At 39.8% G+C, this 19,318-nt stretch overlaps 1 protein-coding gene across 1 annotated transcript in view; it reads left to right on the top strand.

The window, feature by feature from the left end:
• ABCA12 (ATP binding cassette subfamily A member 12) overlaps positions 1-19,318 on the top strand; it is a 165,155-nt gene that overhangs the window by 39,274 nt on the left and 106,563 nt on the right. Inside the window, exon 3 of the mRNA XM_045198539.2 lies at positions 13,628-13,781. Coding sequence (XP_045054474.2) covers positions 13,628-13,781 — 154 coding nt within the window. The remainder of the gene's footprint in view (positions 1-13,627; positions 13,782-19,318) is intronic.

The following is a 19,318-nucleotide window of genomic DNA, read 5'->3' as shown; positions in this document are numbered from 1 at the left end:
GTCTGTCTCTGTTTTGCTTGTTAGTTCAATATTCTCAAGCTTATTTTGTATATTTGTACTACACCTTTATATACACGACCACTTATATAATATTATCTTGAAGGGTTTTGAAAGATTCTGTGATTCCTGGATTTCATTTAATTTCATTGTCGTTGAGCAAGTTGAGTTTTTTACCCCTTGCAGCTAGGGAGAGTGCACACCATGAGGGACTGCGGCGTCTCAGGCAGAAGGTAGTAGAAAGAAGCTGCTGTAGGATTTGGACTTCAGGTGATAATTGGGGAGGGTCCTAGGAAGCAGGGCTTTGTTCTTAAATTGGAGCTGTCAGGAATCAGGGACAATTCGATGATTCTTTGTAGAAGAGTGTCTTTGAAAATTTCCTTGTATGTAGCATGTCAGGTAGTTTATTTTCTTCTTCTCTTATTAAAAACTGTGTTGTTCTGAACCTTTATTTTATATGTCTCCTAGTACAGCTATATGTGTTTTTCCACTTTTATTGAGATATAATTGACATATGCCATTGTGGGGAACCGTTCCAAGTGTGGGAAATGTGGCTCAGCCCCCACTTGGAAAACCAGTGGGGAGCGAGGTTGGCGGGCAGGACCCACGTCCATGGATAAGTTCTCCAGTGGGAAATCAGGCCTGCATTGTACTTAGACTGCTATGAGACTTGCTCTTGCTGAAAAACTCCCTCGCCCTGAATTAAGGAAGCAAATATTTACTGAGTATCTTTATCTTCCCAGAATCTGGGCTAGACCCTCCAGGTATGGGACATAGCCCTTTCAACCATTTACATTGCAAATGTCCTCCTTGGATGTATTCAGTGACTTCCTCTCCTGTGTCTGCAAAGATAACCACCCAAAACAAACCCTTGTATAGTAAAGAGGACCTTCTTTGATGTTAAGGGCCTCAAAAACCTATAAAGGCTAGTCACCTCAAGGCTCTTGGCCCTCCGGCCTTGAGGGAGTGGCCGAGGCTCTGAGAGGTGCTCTCCTCTTGAGAGAGTGGCCCAGCCGTCCCTTTTCCCCCACAGGACGTCTGTAGTCCGTGTGTATGTGTATTGGAATACTGAAACCTCAACAGCAGATCTTGCTGGCCGAGATCTGTGTCATGCCATTATATAAGTTTCAGGTATACAGTATAATGATTTGACATTTTATATATATATATATATACACACATACACACACGCACAGTGTGAAATAATCACCACAATAAATGTAGTTATATCTGTGGTTATATATACACATCTATATCACATGGTTACAAGTATTTTTTCTTGTGATGAGAACTTTTTAGACCTACTCACTTAGCAACTTTCAAATATACAATACAGTATTGTTAACTATAAACACTATGCTATATATTAAATCCCCAGGATTTATTTATCTTATAACTGGAAGTTTGTACTTCTTAACCACAGGTTTTTAAAGTTTACATAAATGGTACCCCATTCTAGAATCTTTTGTATTATGCTTTTTAAGCTGAACATTATGGTTTGCTCAGCATTGCAGTTTGTATGTTTATCTCCATTGATTTATGCAGCTTTGGGGTATTCATTTGACCCCTTCTTCCTGTAGAGATGTTTTCGCTATCTATCCATGGTCTCTCGCTGAGCATCTTGGTGACTTTTTCAATTTATTTCCAATAGTATCATGATGGATATTCTTTTATGTCTCTTGGGCACATGTGCACGTGTCTCCAGGGTATATACCTGGAGATGTGCACAGTTCAAACTTTGTCCAATGTGGTCAAATGCTTCCCACAGTGGAGTTGCTAAGTTCCCTTTTCCCCGCCAGAGAATACGAGTGCCCATTGCATATATCTGCCCTGACGCTTGACGTTGTCAGACTTTCTAATTTTTTGCCAATCTGTTAGGTATAAAATAAAAGCTCATGGTCTTAATTTGTATTTTTCTGAAGTATTTTCTTTTCAAAGAAACTAACCTTTTTCTCCTATTTTGTTTGTTAGTTTTTTTGTTCATTAGATTACGCGTATCAGTGAAATTATATGGTTCCATATTTTGTCATGTATAATGTGCACTAATTTGTCCAAATTTCTGAGGGAAAAATAAGGATGCACATTATACATGGGTGTAATGATTACATACCATGAGTATAATAATGTATAATGCACACAAAAATGTGGGTGCACATTATCCATGGTGAGATATAGTATTTGTCTCTCTCTGACTGGCTTATTTCACTTAGCGTAACAATCTCCAGGTTCATCCATGCCATCAAAAAAGGTAAGAATTCCTTCTTTTTTATAGCCAGGTAATATTCCATTGTGTAAATGTACTATAACTTTTTGTCTACTCATCTATTGATGGGCACTCAGGCTGCTTCCAAATCTTGGCTATTGTAAATAACGCTGCAATGAACGTAAGGCTGCATGTATTCATTTGATTTAGTTTTTCGGGCTTCTTTGGGATATATCCCCAGAAGTGGAATCCCTGGGTCAAAAGACAGATCCATTTTTAATTGTTTGAGGTAACTCCATACTGCTTTCCACAGTGGCTGCACCAATCTGCATTCCACTTTTCTTTGCATCCTCACCAGCACTTGCTGTTTGTTGATTTATTGATGGCAGCCATTCTGAGATGTGTGAGGTGATAGCTCACTGTGGTTTTAATACACATTTCTCTGACGAGTAATGAGGTTGAGCATCTTTTCATATGTCTATTGGTGATCTGTATGTCCTCTTTGGAGAGGTGCCTAGCCCTTTGCCCATCTTTTTAATTGGATTGTTTGGTTTTTGTATCAGTTGTATCAGTTCTTTATATATTTGGCATATTAACCCCTGAACTTTTTTCTTAGAAAAAGTAGAAAATACTAATTGCTATGTTAGTAATTTTGACTATACAACTTAGGGAAATACCATTGGAGAAATTTTCTCTGCTTTTTCCCCACCTTCCTTTCTAATGAGATAACTCTGATGAGAAGTGGTTGTACATTGAGGGAAAGAAAAGGCCAGTAATATGTCGTGGGTTACAAAGCAAGTCACAGGTCACTTAAATTGTTCTTTCTGATTGGCAGAGGTCTTGGTAAGAGAATCTCTGGTTTAGGAGAAAGTCAAATCTGACAAGACCGTGAGGTTGGTACCTCCTGGCAGCACTTACCTGAAAGAAAAGTTTGCGACATTCATTTTCCACTTGCAAGCTGTCACATGTATCATTGGTAAACAGGTGAATATGAATACTAAACACCTAAGTCTCACACAGGCTGCTGAGGGGGGATAGGATCCGGAACCAGATCCCAAGTGAATAGACAATCTGTCGAATTAGCAAAGTTCCTAAGCTTCTACCTTTATGGGAGGTTTCTTTTATTCTTTCTATACAATGATATAGCAATATATCTCACTGGCTTTATTTTCACACCATAACACATAATATTCTCTGTGATAGTAACTGAGTCATTTTCTGAGTTAAAAAAATAGTTGTTAGTGACATACCTCTATAGATATAATTATTCAATTTTTTTCTGCATATTATTATTCTTGGGTTACTAAATCACAAATTAAAATTTTTTCTTTCCATGTATTTTTATTTTTTTAGTTCTTAATTTAAAAAGCTATTTTTATTGTATTTTTCCATTACCACTTATCCTCTGTATACACCTCACCCCCTGCAATCACCACATGTCCATGAGTCCTTTTTCCTTTTGACTTGATCCCTTCACCCCTAACACCCCCTCAGATCTGTCAATCGTAATTTTGATCTTATATTACGTATAAGATCAAATATAAGATTACGTAATACTTATATTACGTATTTTTGATCTTATATTTGATCTTATATTTGATCTTCACACTTCAACATGCTAATCTTCTTTTACAGGAGATTCTTCTGTTTGTAATTGCTGTGATGGATGGGTAGTCTAGATTTATTTTGCATGCTAAGTAAGGAAATGATTCACGGTAGAGGGTCGTGGCTGTATAATAAATAATAGGAGGATGCTTTTAAACTCTTGTTCCAGTCCAATGCTTCACTCATTAGAGTAATTTCTAAAATTTCTGCCAATATGTAGCTTCTGGCAACAACTCCAAAGTTAGTCTAGTGACCACAAAGACAAAGATTTGAGAAGATGAAGGGGCCATCTTTCTGACAAACCACCAAGCAACTTTACACTATTTTCATTGTCTTGTTTGGAATTCTGTATACCATCCCATGATGACAGTGCTTCACCTTGGCAGTGACCCTTTACTGAGGTGGTAAAGGGAGAACAGCCTGTTGGTTTCTCCCCAGTCTTTGCCTTCTGGTGGCACATGCCTTCAGGATGGGTCACTCACTCCTCATCAGTGTTGGGTCCCTGGGATGGTCAGCCACTCTCATTGGTGCTCCTGTTCTGGCTTTGAGTCTTAACATACTAAAATTTATCAACTGTCACCTCACTACCTTGGCTTAACTATAGTGACTCAGCGAGCCCCTTCGTGGGGCAAATACGCTAGTACCCACTGAACTACAGTTCTTGTTGCCTAAGAGGTATGCTTTCTCTCTGCCTAGAAAAAGCTCTGCCTCTCCTGGTACATCTATTTATTTTTATTTTATTTTATGGACACTGTAAACTAGGGAAATAATCATTTCTTAGTTTCTTAGGACATTCAGATTCTAATTTGCAGCTAGCATTGGATGTCACACAGACCCTCGCCTCCTATTATCCTGCCGGCTTTATTTTTTCCCTCCCTTGTTTGTTCTCGCTCTGATTTCCTCATTGCCTAATTTTTTCCCATTATAGCATGTGTACCTTTATAAGCCTCTCCAAATCCTTCTGGCATGAAATTCCCTTCTCCAAGCAATGTCTCATACAACTTTTGCTATAGGACTCCCACAAATAAATGCTGAGGTGCTTGCTGAATTACTGTAGCTAAGCCAAGTTAGTGAGGTGGCAGTTGTTAAGTAGTTTCAGTATGCAAAGACTCAAACCAAGATATTTCCTTAAGTAAAAACTTTCCTTGTGGGGAAAAGATTAATACATTTTCATTTTCCAGGTCCCTTTGCAGTTGGGAATATGTGAGATCATGGGTTAAGGCACTCTTTTCTGAAGTGTGCCCCATGGAATATTGGTCCCCAGGATATTATTATCCAGTGCTACCTTAAGAAAACAGGAAGAAAAAGAAAAAAAAAAAGAAAGAAAGGAAACAGTATGGTGTGCTCACCTATGTGGAGATGTGAATTAACCAAAGTTATTCAGGATTTTTACTGAAGAACTTCTCAGAGTCTTTAATATGCAAATATATTCTGGCTTCCCCAGAACAGAAGATCCAGTTTAGTTTCCTGAACCTATTTGGCCCCAGAGTCTTTTATTTATGCAAATCCCCATGCTCCCCTGCTTCCCACTCCCCCTGCCCCTAGTCTCCAGTGTTGTGATGGGAGAGGATTTAACCCTTCATTTCTTCCCCCTAGTGCAGGCTTTGTGAGTTAACTACCTAGATGGCTGGGTGATATGCAATGTGGTCAACAATTGGAGCAGCCCGTCCCTCACATGTCAGAACAGATGTGGAGGCACTGAGGAAGCACGACTCCTCCAAAGCAACCCCCCAATTGCTAGATGTTAGCGGATGCTGGATCTGCCAAAAGGAGGCAGCATCTCTGGGGAGGGACTGCAACTGAGGGGGCTCAGCCTGGGGCTCTCCACCCACCAGCGCCAGCTCAGCCATTTCAGCCATACCAATGTGTACCCCGCTCCCTATCACCCCTTGCTATTATTTATAGGGCACTTTCCTGGTGAGTCACATGTAGGGAGAATGAGGAGACTAAGTTTTATAGGAAGAATATCCTACCATAAAATAAGGATTTAAGGTTTCTTTTCTTTAACTTTAATTTAGATTTAGAAGGAAATAAAACAGTTGCCAAGATTGTGGTTGCAAGGGCCACGGCAGGGAGATTTTTCGAATGCAGCTGTGAATCTCTGTTACTGAAAGATAAGTTTCAGAACAGTAAACGTTAGTCACTATCAGGCCCATCTAACAATGCGAACAGAACCCACTCACCCGAGGTGAGCCACAGGGCTCAACCTTCCTTGCCAAATAGGAATATTTTGAAGTGAATTAATGAGATGCTTATTTTTAAACTTCTCCAGATTCAGTCTATGTGGGAGTTTTTATCTGGCATGTTTGTGTTACTGCTCTGTCTCCAAACCTTTAATCAAACCATTCTGTTTACAATTTAAATAGATCAGGCCATGGACTTTGGAGTCCTTCACCTAACAGGGTCTCCTTAACAGTCAGAGAGGAGGCAGGCACATTCTATTCTGGAAAATCATTAAGGTGGGTTATAAAGCCCTTTAGACTGACTGTCAAGTCACATAGACACTTTAACATCAAAGAGATACATCCAAAGTGATAGCAAGGTCCTGAGTCCAAACTACCTCATCTTCTTATCTTAAAAAATAATAATAGTAGTAAGCTAAATCTATAAAGAAAGCAGGGATCTTCTTCTGCTTCTTTTGCACCTGCAATGCCATAGCCAAAGTCCCCATATTATCTTCACAGGGGCACTTTTTACATCTTTCATAACTTGTTGAAAGATGCAAAAAGTGTGGTACTTGAAAGAAGCCCTGAGGGATGTGGGGAATGTAGGAAAGATCCCAGCAGGTAGCACACCATCTGAAATGACCCAAGGTTTGTTCTTGTTCTCTGTGGCTCTGTTCCTTAAATATGTACAGATGCCAGCCTTTGGAGTATAAGATCTCCTTACATAATCCTTTAAGAGTTAGGCATCTTGCTTCAGCCCTCGCTGTCAGTGCAGAAACAGTCTACCTTTTTGCCAATGGATCTGAACTTGGAAAAGCACCTGCACATGAAGCAAGACTTGCCTGGGGAGAATTAGGAAGAATGTGTCATGGCACCACACCCACTAAGCAAGGTGTAATTGAAGCCCTGCACCGGTTGGTACAGGTCCATATTATGAATTAGTAGGGAGAGAAACACATCATGCAATACTCCTAGCCATTCATTGGCTCAAGGCAGAGATGAGAGACCAGGTAGAGCAGCAAAGCCCCAGCCACTGAGTGGAAAATAAGACAAATATTGCAACAGCAGTCTGATGAGCAATGGTAACTCATGATTCTCTGGGGCCTTTCCTCTTCCACGTTTATGGTAGCTTACACAAGCTTTATCTAATTAATCTTCTCTGTGCCCTGTGAGGTGGCAAGGCCCATTATCCATAATTTCGTGGATGTGGAAATAGAGACGGAGAGAGGTTAATTTACCTCTGGTGATTCAATGAATCAACAGCAAAACCAGAAGTGCTGTTTTTCAAATTCTCAATCTGTTCAGCCCAAAATATACTGAAACTCAGCTGAACAAAATGTTGTTTTCACTATTGTCATATATCGTGTAGTTCTGGCTCTATCTCTGGCATTTTATCGTTCACATGACCTTGAGCAAATTGCTTGTTCTCTCTAAGGTTATCTGCAAAACGGGTATAACACTTCTCTCGCCTATCTTTAAGACTGTCATGGGGCTCATGTGAAATTATGATTGTTTAATTTCTCAAAAAATGAAGTTTTTTAAAACAAGTTTTTACTATTTATTTTCAAATACATGTTATTTTTATACATAATATTTCTGAAAGTTAGAAAAACAAATGACTTCTACCTCCATTTTATTTAATGAAGGTATGAGGAGCTCTGACACCAGGCTTTCTCTCTATTCACTCTCTCTCTCCCTCACACACACACAGACATACAGGCAGAGATGCACTAATAACCTGGTTACTTTCTTTTAGTATTTAAATGAAAAAAAATGTTAATAGGAGAATGAACCTTACTTAGCACCTTACTTAGTACCAGACACACAGTATCTGCTCCATAAATGTTTATTGAATAAATGATAAATTATAAATGGATTTACTTTGTGGATAATAAATTCACTTGTTGACATTATGGATGTCAGTGTGCAATAGCTAGACTTTTGAGGAAGCCAAGAGAAAGAGCCTATACCAATAAATGCTACTGGCTTTATGAGTCAGCACCAACCCATCCATTTTTATAAGGCACGTGAAGGTAATGCCCTCTACTTACTATATGCATTGATATCTTTTGACCTTACTATAATATTGGGACAAAATTTGAATCTTTATCCAACAAATAATAAACATAAAGATGCAGATTATGTTAAAGTCCCAAATAGCACAGTATTCCTGGGTAACATCAGGGCATTTATTCATTTATGGATTCATTTATTAGTATAATTAATAATTGCTTACGATGAGTCAAGCACTGTGCTAAGAACCATGCAAGCATTTTTTTCATATAGCTTATTCTTTATCCATCTCTCAAAAAAGTACATATTTTTGAGTGAGCATCTATCCACAGATTCAAAACCTCATCAGCATTTAACCCGAGCCTGAGGCCTCTCTGGGCCACAAAGGTCTTTTAAAAAGCCTCATGCAGAGGGACTGGAATCAGAAGTGTATTTGCTGTGACCTGGTGATGGGCAGGAACAGGATCCTCCCCCTGCACAGGAAACAAGCCACCCTACGAATGGAAGGTGTGTGTACCGGAGAACAGGGGCCATCCTGTGGGGTCCTGATACCGTGTTCTGAAATAACTTGAAAGACTAGCTTTATGCCATCGATAATTTTAATTATGTCTTAAAAAAATGTAATTCAGAACAACGTATGCTAAAAACCACAAGGATAAAAAGATTTACTTTAATAAAATATACTTCTGAGATTAATTTCTTTTTCCATATTTCCTTTATTCATATTTGGTTATTTGGTTATTTGTAGAGGATGTTTCTGGACGTGTTCATCTCATTTCGTACTCTTGTTATGATGGCAATTTTTTTTTTGTGGTGTTTAACAAGGAGTCTTATCATTTGTCTGATTAGAAGGCTTGATACTTATTCTGCCCATGTGACTCTGTATCCAAAAAAACTTACGAAAAATATAATCCCCAAATGAATAGTTTCATATTTTTAAAAAGTCAGATATTTCCTTTTAAGATTTCTCATTTGTGTCTTCATTGGAATAAAGACCAAATTCTTTTCACCTGGAAACACAAAAATACCACCTAGGTTGTGTTCTGACTGGCTTTGATAAAAACACAATGAAACACAGTGGAAGTTCTCCAATTGTACAATTACTGTAATATCTACACATGTCACCCAGGCAACCTACAGAAAGCTTCCTGAGCCTAACGGTGTCACATGGAAGTGGCTTCTTTACTGAAAAGACTGTGATATTCCTTTCTTTAATAATATAATAAACAGAAAGTAGCACTTCTGTAGACTGTACCAATGAGCAATGTGCTCCCGAATTTATTATGGAAGGGGGTAAAAATCCTTCTCTGCTGGTGAAGAAGGAAAAGGAGTAAAGGAGGATGTTGGAAGAATGTGCACGCTCGACTGTCGATGAGGAGGAGATAGAGAGGTGACAGGGAGGAGCAGGAGGTAGAGAGAAGGGGGACTGGAAACAGTAAATAGAGGAGGTGGTGAGTGGAAGCAAAGAAAAAAGATAGGAATAGAGGAAGGGGGTATTTAGTGGATTAGATGAGATGAGAGAAGAAGAACAGAAGTGAGAGCAAGAAGTGAACAGGGCAGGAGCGGGAGTGGAATGAGTGTAAGAAAGGTCATCCTTCCAAAAGGCACTACAGCCAGTAGGCCAAATCCAGCCGATTGCCTTTTTTGTAAATAAAGTTTTATTGGAACACAACCAGGCCCATGGATGCACACATTGTCCACGGCTGCTTTCATGATACAATGCCAGAGTGGAGGAATTGTGATGGAGAAGTAGATTGTATGTGGCCCCAAACTTAAAATATTTACTTTCTGGCTCTTATGAAGAAGTTTGCAGTCTAATCCAGTTGTTCTCAAACTTTAGCATGCAAGGGAATTGCCTGGAGGGCTTATTAAGATGAAGATTGCTGAACCCCACCCGCAGAGTTTCTGATGAAGCATACCTAGGGTGGGATCTCAAATCTTCATGTCTAATAAGTTCCCACGTGATGCCGATGCTGTTGGTCCAGGGACCACACGTTCAGAACCTCTGCCCTAGTCTTTACATTATGTCACACTAAGTTTGTTCCGAATAAGGGCTTGTGAGCAGAGAGAGAAAGGGTAATCGAACTTGCTCTCTCTCTTAGGAAAAGATAGATGTATTGCGTATTGCTTGATATCACAATTGCTTACAAAGTTTCTATTTTTAAAAATCTTTAGAACTGGATCTGTTTGTAAGGCTGGTTTCATTCTTAATGAAACATAAGTTTGACTTAGTTGAACTCTTAGGTCACTGAAGGTTTGTTCCTAAAAATATTTTATAGTCTGGTTTGATTCAACTCCCTGAAATAACATTGGTTTCTGTCAATGTCATTACTGCTCTGTGTCAGTAATGTTGACTGTATCCATTCCATGAGGATGACCTTTCCCCTCCCATGGATGACTCCTTAGACAACCTCACTGCCTCTGCGTGGAGCCCATAAAAAAATTAAGCCATAAGGGCTTGGAATTTTGTTCCCCACCTAGCCTATCTCACTCCCGAACTACACTGGAGGCTTCTGACTCTAATTTCCCCATGGAATTGCAAGGTCCTCAATAGCTTTTCTCCAAGAGATGGGAGAAATGTTGTCCTGGGTGTGAGACATTTAGAAATTATGGTACCAAGGACTTTATCCTGCCTACACACACCATCCCAAGACCCTGAGTTTCCCCCCTGCAAGTAGTGCTGTGGTTTGCACGGTTAAGACCTTTATTTGTGTCCTTAAGTCTGTGCTCTGGCTGTGAATTTGGGCAACCAGTTACAGGCCTTAAATTTGCATGATTCATGCTTGATTTATGAAAGTTCGGTGAGGGATAAAGAATGCTTCTCTGTTCCCTGCATCCTAGGAGTGAGGATAGAAAGAGGAACATAATTTTAAAACTGGAAAGTGCCAGAGACACCTTCAGAATAGAATGAGTTCAACTCAGTGTTAGCAGCTCTCTCAAATGTGTGATGGTTTCATCCCACCCTTGCTCTGAGTGGCTACTCCCTTGCACACATAACAGATGGACAAGATTGAAAATTCATTTTTTTTACAAGAAAGCTTCAATAGAGTTTAATATTAGTTGATTCTGCCTTAGTTCTAGAGGATTTATAGGTTTTGTGAAAGTCAATGTGTGTGAGAAAATATATTATGGATATCAAAGAAGGATGGATGATATAAATGTATGTTACATGCCTAGCACAGCATATGGAATACAGAAGATGCTTAATAAATCAGTGCTATTGTTGCTGCAACAGGCCTCTTTGTCTTTATTGAGTGTACGGTTCTTGAAAAAAAAAACGGTGATAAAAGAAACAATGCGGGCAGTCCATGCTCTGCACCGCACGGTGTTAACTGAAACCTGGGCACATCTAAACCAATCCCTCCTTTGCATAAACCCATTATGACTGGTTGAATATCAGTTATCCATGTAATTGTACAAAGTGTATACAGTCTGCACTGTGAAGATCATGGGAACTTGTTTTTAAAAAAATCCTGAGAGGAATTTTCCTGTTGAGTAGGCATGTACATAATTAATCATATCAAAGAATATTATGGGTTTAAGTTCTTTCCCAGTCTTCTCTGGGAAATAATTTGCAAATTGTAATCAATGCTAGAAAAAGGAAAATCAGATGTAATGTACCACCTCTTCCCAGGTCCTTTTTCCATGACATCTTCTTCCTTCTTTTCCTCTCTTCCTGTTACCATAAAGCTTCTCTTGAGCTTCTGTCGTTTTCAGCACTGCCGGGCTGGGCCATACCATCACCTTGATAAGTGGCCTAGAACAGAGGGGTCAGTGTTTCTGTTGCCCTTCTATCTGCCATCCACTTAAACAACCCACGGCCTGTGTTAGGGAAGGAATAGGAATAAGCCCATTTGCCCACCCACACCCCGAGTAAGCGGCCACAGTTTTGATCTGTGTAACAGGGTGGAATACCATTAAGAATGAAATTCCACTGCAGAATTGTAAAGGTCACGCTGCATGCAGCTCACTGGGGCAGAATTTTGTTACAGAGGGATGATGTGAAATGCTAACAGGCAATTTGACTGCCATTCTCCAGCTTATGCAAGAGAATGTATTACAATGAAGATATTCCAAGTTCCCTGCAATTTTCACTTGGGTGTAACATTAGGAGAGACACTGGCCTTTCTGGCATCAGAAAGAGACGCTGCTTAGAAGGAAGTACTGAGTAGTCAGGTGGATTTGTCTTTCTAATTTCTTCTGTATTTTCAAACCTTCATTTCAACTGGTATGATTTTATGTATTCGTTATTTCTGTGACGGCTATAACAAGTCACCACAAACTTAGTGTCTTAGAAACAACACCAACTGATTATGTTACAGTTGTGGAGGTCAGAAGTTCAAAATTTAGCCTTAGCACGTATGGTGTTGGCAGGGAGAATTGCCCTGGGGGCTCCGAGAAAACCTGTTTTCTTGCATTTTCCAGCTTCTAGCCGTCACCACTTTCCTGACCCTTGTCACTTCTCCACCTTCAAAGTGAACAGTATAGAATCTTCCAGTCTCTCTCTCTCCTTTTCTTCTGGCAAACTTTCCTATTGTCCCTTCTCTTTTATTTCCGATTTTCTTTCTTTGTGTGGAGCTTTATGTGAGTTACAGGAATCGGATATCTATTTATTATTGTCTCTGCTAATATGTTAATTCCTACTTAACCATGTCACTTTTTCATTCTTTTCTTACTTTTTTGAAATGAAAACAGACACTTTTATAATGAAAACACACTCTTTTTAACAGATTCATGAGGAAAGTTAGGTTTTGCTTGTTAGTCTTCAGTTTGGAATTACAGTTTCTAAATCTGCCTTTTTAGAAAGTTCAGGGCCCCCGTGTTTCCCCCAAAGGAGGGATCTAGAATTTCAATACCAAAACTAATTGTGGAAAGATTCTAAGTTCACCTATGGCCTTGACTCATGTATATGCCATCTTCATATTTCATAAAACAAATTTTAAAGTAAAGGTTAAAAGCCCTTTACTCTCATAGTTTTTGTTTTCTGTGATATTAGTATTGAGGAAAATCTGCATATTCATTCACACTGTTATTATTGGTTTTCAAATAGAAAAAAATACTGTGTGCATAGGATAATTAATTTTGCTATTATATTAAATTCTGAAAACAAAAATATTTCCTGGTAGCTGGAAGATTGGGTACATTTATAATGACTTTAATTATAAAGGAAGATATATACATTGTGGGAAAAAATAGTTAATATATAGTCAAATACAAGTAAAATTCACATGAAATATACTGCCTAGAGGAAAAAAATCCCTAAAGAATTTTGTATATGCATATATTAATATATTTAAAAAAGATTAGGACTATTCTGGTCATACATTTTTCTAATTTGCTATTTTTAATTAACAATATATTATCAACATTTTCTATATTTGACATTTTTATTGGCTGCATTGTCTTTTATCATATGGGTACACAGTAATTTGCTTTGAAGACACACTAGAAAACATTTTTGCAGCTATTTCCTTAGAATAAATCCCAGCAAAAGCAATTCATGGTATTTTTAATTCTTCTGGTGTGAAAGGGACCCAAACAGTTACAATGCAAAGTTAGTTTCACAAAACAATGTTACTACTTCTCTTTCCCTTCCCAGGCAAACATCATAGTGACATTACTGTTTGTTTGTTTTTAATTTCAGGTTACCTTGCTCCTCGAAACCTTCCTAGCACCGGCTTCTTCCCATTCCTGCAAACCCTCCTCTGCGACACAGACTCCAAGTGCAAAGACACGCCCTACGGCCCACAGGATCTGCTTCGCAGGAAAGGCATCGATGACGCACTATTTAAAGACAGGTAGGGGCGCTTCCCAAGCGTGTTCAGTTGTTCGGAGGGGTCAGATCTTGTACCCTTATGAGGTACCCAGAAAGTCATCCTATGTTAGATATGTAAGTTTATGTATCTACTAAGGGACTGCTCTAAATATGAATGGACAAGGTGGATACTAGCTGGAATTACCATGTGCATGTGGGATTAAACATAGTCTATTTTGGATGAATTCCCCAAACTTTGCTTTTTAAACTGTGTGCCCAAGGTAGTCCTCTTCGACTTCCCTCAAAGATTCTCTGTCCCACCTCAAGATGTCAGTGACATGTTGCCCTGTGGCTTGATCACAAGCATAAGACGTAGGGCGATGTCAGGGGCACGATTTCCTGGAAGAATAACATATTTATTTTGCTCTACGTGGTATTTCCAAACATAATAAGTAAGCAAATAAAATAAGCAGCATAATTACTGATAGTACTTGTGATAGTGAGAAAATAATGCAGGTTAAGAGGTAATAGTTGAAAGGTGGGAATTTAATTGAGTGGCGAGGGAAGGTGGCATTTAGGTAAAGCCTGACAAGGAGAAACCAGCACCTGCTTGTGACCATCTGGAGCAGATTGCTCCAGGCAGATAGGTGGCCAATGAACCTGAGGTGGGCAAACATGACCATTTAGAGGAACAAAAACTCAGCTAATAGAGCTGCAAGAATAGAGCTGCACAGTGAGGAAGGATGAAACCCGTAGGGAATATGTTGAAAGGAACACAGGAGAAACAGCACGCAGAGTCTAACATGCAGGGAAAGCGAAAGGATTTGCATTTTGTTTGCGGTATAAAGAGAAGCCACTGGAACGTTTTAAGCAGAGAACTGATGACATATTGTCTACGAGACTAACCTGTTCGGCCTATGTTGTACAAGCATCGCCTCCACTAGCACTAGTTGTGGTTCTCTTAAGGAGACCAAAAGCGAACGAGAGTCTATGATCTCTTGTGTAGTCACTATAGAAGTAAGGTGGCAGTGTGGCATTCTTGGTCATCCAGCCCGCTCACGTCACACATGGTCTATGTGTCCCCATGTGTGTGGTGACTTAGGCATGATCTACACCTATGTTCTGGCAGGGGAGGTAAAACATTAAATCAATAGCAATCATAGGAGAAAGTGCAATGGAGAATGCCAGAACGATGCAGAAGCTAGCACCCTCCATACCTAAACTTTCAGCTGGGTAATCAGGTGATCCTTCATGAGGAGGTGTGACTTGAAATGAACGTTTCGTGAACCAAGCATTAGAGAAGATGTGGGGAAGATTAATGTCCACTGTTTGTAAGTTAGATTACAGCTCTGCCTGGTCCTTCTTCTTTACCTTTTTTAAATGAAGAACTCAGTATGAGGGAAATAGTTAGCACTATCTAAGAAGTATAGAAATATACATCCTCCAAAAGGATTATGTAACAGAATAGAGAACCAAATTCATGAGAGCTGCCTGAGATGGGCTACTGAGTTAGTTTGGCAACTCTGATTAAAGTCCAGGTTTATTTTATTCTCTGTTGATTATATTCTCTAGACAGCTGACCATATCTGCTTTTTAAAATTTTATTCTATCCTCCAGATAGATTGTCTCGCTCAAGCTATATACTCAGTATTTTCTCCAAACTACCAAGTAATTGGAGCTTAATTTAGAAAATTACGTACAATAATAAAATTGCATTAATGATATTTCCCACCATGCTGTTAACTTTTATGCTTTATACAGCATGCAGTGAAACTGAGCGTGGTTACTGCATAAGCTGTTCCACTAAACTGCTTCCCTTTGGTGAAGAAAGATTCAGCAGCATAGCCTCATTAAGAGATAAAATGGTCTTCCTTTTCTGTTCTGTAAGTGAGGCTAAAAATTCCGTCTTTGGCCTCATCCGAAGAGGCCCACCGTATTTACTGTAATAGGGTGCTCTCTGAAAGACGCGGCGGCCGCATGGCAGTCACTCGCTGCCGGCCAGCTGCCGCGTGTGCTTTGATGTATTTTTGCATCGGCACTAGCCTTCTCCCTCTGTTATTAAGTTCAGACTTCTCTAGGCATTAGCTTCAGGATGAGGGCCTTTAACAATAAAATCGAACACTATACTCAGCACCAACTCTAACTAGCTGTCTGAAAAAAAGACACGATCACATTTATGGTTTTCGTGCTCATTTGCACGATGATGTGACCATATCACAGGACTTACCCGTGTGGTCCTTCCTCCCGGCAGTGCCTCCAAGAGCACCTCAGAACAGTGGGAGACTGGCTGTGCTACAGCTCACACAGCTGGTGGATGGCAAAGGTCTTCCTCCCGAGCTCACAGGGCCATTGTTTGGAGAAGATCCTGTAGGGGAAATGCCTCTGTGGGTTGGCTCCCCATCAATGTGTCAACACTCATCCGTGACCCATGGTTTCCAAATTCAGGTCTCTGTTCCTATCGAAAGGCTCCTATAGAACTTGGAACATAGCTAATCAGGTTTTATTCAGGGATAACTTTAAACTGCCAAGGCTTTTGTTTAGTATTTAAAAAATATGTGTTTAGAAACTGACCTGAAGATATTATTGGGAATGTGAGGTAACAGGAAATAGAGAAGCATGTGTCCTCATTTGACTATAAAGATGCAGTAGGATGTACAGGTCAAATCCTGTACTGAATTAATTCTAGAGTAATTTATAACCATTTAGTAAGAATTTTAGTGAGTATTCATGTAAAAATAAAGGTTGAAGTTTTATTGATCCAAAAACAAAGCGGGAGGATGTCTTAACTGCCATGCATATGTTTATTCAAAGTCTCTCCTGGTATCAAATACCTTAAGACAAAGCAACATGCAAAGACATTTCTAAATCTTACCATCTTAATGTATGTTAGTTGTCGATTGTTAAGTGGGCAGGCAGGATTATATTGAAGCATGGATGACCCTGAAGAAATAAAGTCAGGGTGAAATACAAGAAAATAATGAAAAAAAATCACGTTTTTCTGTAAATGACTTCTAGCTGGTGGTAGGCAGGAAGGACAGTCGTGTCGATCACTGAGAGGACCTCCGTGCCGTTGCAGCATCCTTATTTGTAGTTACAGGTCAACCATGAATGTCATCTGGACATTCATGAGTCAAAGTGGGTCTGGAGCGCATCCTGCATCTTTTTTTCAAGTGTCACTAGATACCCACGTGACTCTAATTATGGGGGAAAGGGAAACATAAATAGAGAGTTAACTAATCCTTGGAGACAAAAAAACTTAATATCAGGATTTTCTTTCCAGGATTTGCCATATGTGTCTTTCCTGGCAGGTATTCCTTTTATAGACGCACAGAACGTGCCATGGCACACGTGGATGCCACCTACACAGGTAGTCCTTCCACCCGCAGGAAATACAAAGACACCCAGGAGAAGTACATGAGATGCTATAGAATTTATAGAAATGTGACATTTCCCAAATGTAACTGTTGGTTGACATGTCTGAGAAGCAGTAAAATCTACCCTGGGCCTGCTTTCCCTTCCAGCATCTTAAATTTCACATTTTGAATCCAAGAGTTTTCTTTTATTTATGACTTCCATTGCAAAACAGAGCCCTTCGAGTACCACTGAGGCAGAATCTACTTCTTCAGCATCTTAAAGGAGAGGCCCTTAGCCATCTCCCTGCTACTCTACATGTGCTTGTGTCCAGTAAAAGTAGTTAAATGGTGCTGTGGGCCCCTTGGAGATTTGATGCAGGGTTTCTTGCGTCACCTAGAAGGTTGAATTTTCTGGACTCACGTTAGCTTATATGCTGGACTCAGGGACATCTAAGTGTTGCATAACGTTCTAATACCTCCAAGAGGTATCCAGCATGGGGTAGGTTCTCTGAGATTTCCTTAGAACTATTCAGAGTTCCCGAATGGGACTTGTAAGTCTCCTGAGTTGATTTTAGGAAGGGGATGTAGGGGCGAGTCATCATAGAATAAATCCACATCCGCCATAATTCTTTTTTTGTGTTTCTGTGTTGTGCATTGCAGGATGTTTGGCGGCATCCTTAGCCTCTGCCCCTACCCACTAAGTGCCAGTAACAACACCCCCTTCCAGTTGTGACAATAAAATATGTCTCAAGGCATTGCCAAGTGTCCCCTGGAGCTAAGGGCAGGAAGTGTCTACAGCTGATATCCACTGGCCTAGTGAAAGGGTAAAGGAAAAAAATTTAAGGTAGCAAGAGGGTTGAATTATGGTTATGATTGTAGAATGTTGCTCTATAAGAAGCACAAATGATAACTCTGATTTAGTGGCTCCTGTAATGTGTTCCCGTTGTTTCCCATGCGTGTTTTTACTTAGTCAATACAGTTAATGCGTAATGCCTTGTTTTCTTATGTGACTTGCCCAGGATATTATATATGGTGGGAACTTAATAAATGTTGGTGAGTTAATGAATGAATGTGGTGGATACAATGTAAGATTATACATTAGGGTCTGTGGTGTCATCCCTGGGATTTTTCCTCTTTCAAGTTCCTTTGCAGAACCAGACATACAGCAATGGAAGGCAGACCAGGCTATGGAAAAAAGATGCTTCCTTAGCTATCAATTCTTTCAAGTAATAGTTTTTATTATCCAGTATCTACTACTTGTCGTGTGCTAAACACCCTACCATCTGCCAGCACAACGCACTGAGTTTTCTGAAGAATTGTAAAGTTGAAGAAGTAGGCTGATAAAGAAATTAAATACTAAAATTAAGGAAGTATTACAAAACCCTGGGTGAGGTCCTTTGCCTCGTCCCATCTCACAAGCCAATGCTTGCAAGTTCCAGGTCTGTGAGTAATGGGGGTGCATCCAGTCACTGTCCAGAGATGTTGAAGGTTCTGGTGTTCTGGAGGGACTGTGTGTGGAGCATAGATGCACAAGCATGGGACTTCAGCTCCTTACTGCTGGGCAGGGCTGTTTCCTGTGCCATCTCCTTTTGTGGGTGTTTGACAGGTAATAGTTTGGCGAGTGCCTATGACAGGGCCCAGACAGGCCCTTTATAAGCACATCTCATAGAGTATTGACAACGACCTTGCAAGGTAGCTGTGTCATTCCTCATTTGCAGGTGAAGGAGGCAATGACTGAGATGTTTTAGGAAGAGGCAGAGCTGGGATTCCAAAGATATCCTGCTACCCCTCAGCAGTACTGTCGCTTTTTATTTAATCAGCCATCTGATCTTGTGGTCCAGTACCGCTCTAGGTGTTTGGAATAGAAAGATAGGTGAGACATGGTGCCTACTTCCCTAAAATGGAGAGGTGGTAGGAATAGGTACACAAATAAACATAAAACACTTAAAAGTGGTATAAAAGACATATGCAAAAGTTCTTAGATTGTGTCAAGTAAACAGGGTACTGTTTCCCACCTATGGTTTGAAATGTATAGTGCCCTGTCTATAAGCATTGTCATGCTAATCACAAAGTTCAGAGATTACCATTATTCACTCAGCGAGACTGGCTATCTTCCTGCCCTCCTCTTGTAATTTAAGGGAGAGTTAATGGAATTAATTACATTTGCTTGGGGGGAGTAGCTGTATTTCAACTTATAGCTTTAATTTACCTTTTTACCTATACTACT

Source organism: Desmodus rotundus, chromosome 2 (assembly GCF_022682495.2).
Source record: "Desmodus rotundus isolate HL8 chromosome 2, HLdesRot8A.1, whole genome shotgun sequence".
In the NCBI taxonomy this organism is placed as follows: domain Eukaryota; kingdom Metazoa; phylum Chordata; class Mammalia; order Chiroptera; family Phyllostomidae; genus Desmodus; species Desmodus rotundus.
Note: the sequence above shows the minus strand (reverse complement) of the source record. Positions and strands in the feature narration are given on the sequence as shown.